Below are 4341 nucleotides of genomic sequence, written 5' to 3'. Positions count from 1 at the left end.
AACATGCTTGGCTTTTCTACAATGCAGGTTAGATGACGAACTGCATTTCCTTGTTGTCAATGACAATAAGATTGAATCTAATCTAAAAGAAAAAACATGATTTAACATAATAAATACAAAGGGAGATATGTTGTACAGTTTAATCGGGAATCATATTTAATTGAATCTGTAATTATTAAACAATACTTGAATGTTATGAAATGTATTATCATAAATAATAAGGTGAACACGTTGTCGATACAGTCTGGAACATAGATATTATAGAGAGTTTCATATTGTTATGTGTTCGTTAAGCGGAACTACTGCGCAGAAATTGAGTGGGTGACATTTTTTTCGCCTCTGTCGGGCATTTAACTGACCAATAATAGGCAAAACATGTCTGTTACAACTGATACTCCACCCCTAACCGGGTTCGTTCCACGGGCGCTGTCCTGCATTTTCCTACATGTAGGTTAATAATAATAATAATAATAATAATAATAATAATAATAATAATAATAATAATCGAACGTGTCGAACCACGTCCAGTGATAATCGATTTTATTTGTACTTTTCCTTCAAAAGAACCTCAAACAGACTATTGTCTTTGTTGTTTGTAGGCCTATCGCCTATGTCGAATTGACGTCACTGCTTTCTTCACGGTACCCAAACCAAATCGGAATAATAATAATAATAATAATAATAATAATAATAATAATAATAATAATAATAATAATAATAATAATATAGCACTTTTCCTGCAAAAAAGATTGAAGTGTCGCTCAGTTATATGGATGCTCTGCCACCAAAGGTTACTCAGGCAAAACGGGCTGAACTCAAAACGGACACAAAAACAGTCGACTTCTCTCTGTATTAACATCTAATAACTGAACTGTATACGGATGTGAGTCGGCTATGTGTGTAAGTATTATTGTTGTCTTTTGGTGCCTTGACATATATATTGTATAGCCTAACATAGATGAACAGAGTTGACCCGATTATCTTCCATGCAGTTAGTATAGGCTACATCAAATCATTGACATTAGTTGTTAAATGAGTTGTTGCAAAAATATTTATTATCTCGTAAAACAGAACACAGACCATGGCCGCTTTGTCTCAAACAATATATAACAGTAAACCATAACTTTGCTGCGCCCCGGGCCGATGTAAAAGTTGGATGGGGTGCGCATTATACATAAAATTAACAATTAACAATTAACAATTAACAATAACTGCGCCATGAGCTTTTTTGAAGTATTCAGGCGGCTGTCTCTCATTTCCTAGTCTGTCCAGCCCCGCGGCCTGTCGGCCTCCTCGCCCCCCCGTCTCCCGGCCGCGGGCAGTAGCGCAGCGTGTGGGCCGCGTCCCCCGTGGCGTCGCACCTGGGACAGGTGTAGTTGCGCAGGACGGGGCAGGTGACCTTTCCGCTCCGTGTCTTGAGGCCGTGGGACCGGTAGATCTCCGGCGTCTCCCCGTTTTTCTTACAGAAGCCACAGTACTCCTCCGAGGCCGGACTGGAGGAGGAACTACTGGCGGTACCGGGGCTCAGGGTTAAAGTCTCGACAGACTTGGATTTATACAGCTGGATCATGTCTGTGTGGTCGTGGCGGGGGACCTGCTGGTGCGTGTGGTCCCACTGGGGACCGGTGGCCTCCTCTCGTGTCTCCCGCACTCCGGACAGTTGCTGCAGCATGCCGCCCAGATTCATATAGTCGTGCCACATGTCGAAGTGCTGGTTCGGAGAAGGACTGCTGCTCTCCTCTGTGACGCGTGGTTTCGACATGGTTCTGATGGTTGTGGGGTTTAAATGCCCAGACAGTATTTATATCTACCTGGCTGTCTGGGAAAATTGAAACATTGTCTGAGATGGCCACGCTGTCTGGGGAAACTGAAACATTGTCTGAGATGCTGTCTGGGAAAATTGAAACATTGTCTGAGATGGCCACGCTGTCTGGGGAAACTGAAACATTGTCTGAGATGCTGTCTGGGAAAACTGAAACATTGTCTGAGATGGCCACGCGTCGACCTGTGTAAATATTGTCTAGTGCGTTTCTTGTTGTCTTCTTTTACATCTCATGGCTCCGACATGAAACACCTTCATGACCTTTAAATGACCAAAGTAACAGTGGTTGGTTTGAAGCAACACTTGTGATATGAGGCACAGTGGCATGTTGTTGTGTTTTGTTGTGTAGTGTTTTGGTATTGAACTTGGCAATGCAATGAAAAATAAACGTGTTTTCCACGAAGCACTAGATGCAATGTCCATCGATCAAACGATGTTCACAAATGTGCCAGATATTGATAAAGATTATTTAAGCAAACACTTGATGTGTGTAGAGATGGAAATAGTAAATATAGTTTAGCATGTTAACTAGTAGGCGTGATGCATGGGTTTCAATGAAATGGCTTAAAAGTCAGTGTGTGAAATCTTCTTTCTTGTTGTTGTCAACTGCATAAGGAGCCTAGAACTCCAGATGTCCATCTAGGCGTCTTATCTGGACTGAAACACACATCAGGATGCCTGCTTCTGAGCTGACTGCTCACACATCCATGCTCAACCATCTGACTTCCTTTAGTGGATTGATAGTGAAGGCCATGTGCCAAACAAATGCATCACACAATGTTGTAAAACTATTAGTTGTTTAGTAGCAATTAATAACTGCATCCAAATTGCCCACTCCACTCAGTCCTATAAAATATATATTATATACAATTATTTGATATGAAGACAGAAATAAATATAGGCTACAGTAGATGGGCCTATTCAATAGAGTGCTAAAGGTGTGTGTGTGTGTGTGTGTGTGTGTGTGTGTGTGTGTGTGTGTGTGTGTGTGTGTGTGTCTCTGTGTGTGTGCCTCTGTGTGTGTGTCTCTGTGTGTGTGTGTCCTCAGTTGCACCAGGTCCAGAGACTGACAGCTGTTTGTCTAGACGTCCGTCTGCTAGCCGATGATCCGGCTCCTTCGCTGATGGCCGGCAGGTGCATGCATTCCTTTCGTTTTTTTCAATTAAAGTAATTAGTGTGTGTGTGTCTCTGTGTGTGTGTCTCTGTCTGTGTGTCTCTGTGTGTGTGTCTCTGTATGTGTGTCTCTGTGTGTGTGTGTCTCTGTGTGTGTGTCTATGTGTGTGTGTGTGTGTGTGTGTGTCTCTGTGTGTGTGCCTCTGTGTGTGTGTGTGTCTCTGTGTGTGTGTCTCTGTGTGTGTGTCTCTGTGTGTCCCTGTGTGTGTGTGTGTGTGTGTGTGTGTCTCTCTGTGTGTGTCTCTGTGTGTGTGTCTCTGTGTGTGTGTGTCTCTGTGTGTGTGTCTCTGTGTGTCTGCCTCTGTCTGTTCGTCTGTCTGTCAGTTCATCTGTGCCCCTGTCCTAATGGTAAACAGACTGACTTATATAGACTGACTTATACAGACTGACTTATATAGACTGACTTATATAGACTGACTTATATAGCGTCTTATTCCAAAGCGCTTTTCAATGGCCTCTCATTCACACACACATTCACACACCAATGGTGGAAAGCTACCATGCAAGGCGCCGGCCCGCTCATTGGGAGCAACTTGGGGTTCAGTGTCTTGCCCAAGGACACCTCAACCTGTGACCAGCCAGGGTTCGAACCACCAATCTACCAACCTTGTGATCATTAGACACCGGCTCTGCCTCCTGCGCCACAGCCGCCCCATGTATGCCCCCGTCCTCTCTCTCTCTTTCTGTCTCTCTGCCTGTGTGTGTGTGTGTGTGTGTGTGTGTGTGTGTTTGTGTGTGTGTGTGTGTCTGTTAGTCTCTCCGTCAGTTCATCTGCCCCCTCCACCCCTTTCTCTCTCTCTCTCTCTCTCTCTCTGTCTGTCTGTCTGTCTGTCTGTCTGCCTGTGTGTGTGTGTGTGTGTGTGTCTTGTGTGTTTGTGTGTGTGTGTGTGTGTTTGTGTGTGTGTGTCTGTTCATCTTGTAAGGTGATCAACTTCTCCAGTATCGATTTAATTGAGTCGTCACTTTACAAGCGAGTTCGTTTAATCTCAACGAGACGTCCTTGATATCACTTCTTAAGATGATATGATCCAATCAAATATTAGGCACCACTACTGAACTGTTCATTAAGATAATATTTATTCAAGCACATCAGCAAGCAATATCATTTCCATGGAAAAGTGGTCTCATCTAGTTTCACCTCTGCAGGCCCGTCTCAGCTAGCCGTCAACAAGTTAACTGCAAGAGTTCCACCAGACCAGACTCTCGTTTAGCCCTGGTACATAGTCTTTATACCATTCATCAAACATTTTGGGCTGGGTGATGCCCCCCCCTCTATCTGGTAGTTTTCCAAGTGTCAGCACAAATCCGTTGCAGCTGCAGAAGGTCTTCTCGTTAGCGTTGGCCTT

General features: G+C 43.9%; 1 protein-coding gene across 1 annotated transcript; it reads right to left on the bottom strand.

Annotated features, from left to right (window-relative positions):
• Nucleotides 1-1252: 1252 nt before the first annotated feature.
• Nucleotides 1253-1762, bottom strand: LOC308163853 (nanos homolog 2-like; the record flags this gene model as incomplete). The annotated part of the gene is made up of 1 exon (XM_080538037.1): nucleotides 1253-1762. The coding sequence occupies one exon, from the start codon at nucleotides 1760-1762 to the stop codon at nucleotides 1253-1255; it is 510 nt and encodes a 169-aa protein (XP_080394163.1).
• Nucleotides 1763-4341: the final 2579 nt, after the last annotated feature.

Source organism: Nansenia antarctica (genome assembly GCF_963989245.1).
Source record: "Nansenia antarctica genome assembly, chromosome: 8".
Classification (NCBI taxonomy): Eukaryota; Metazoa; Chordata; class Actinopteri; order Argentiniformes; family Microstomatidae; genus Nansenia; species Nansenia antarctica.
This window is presented reverse-complemented; position numbering and strand designations above follow the sequence as displayed.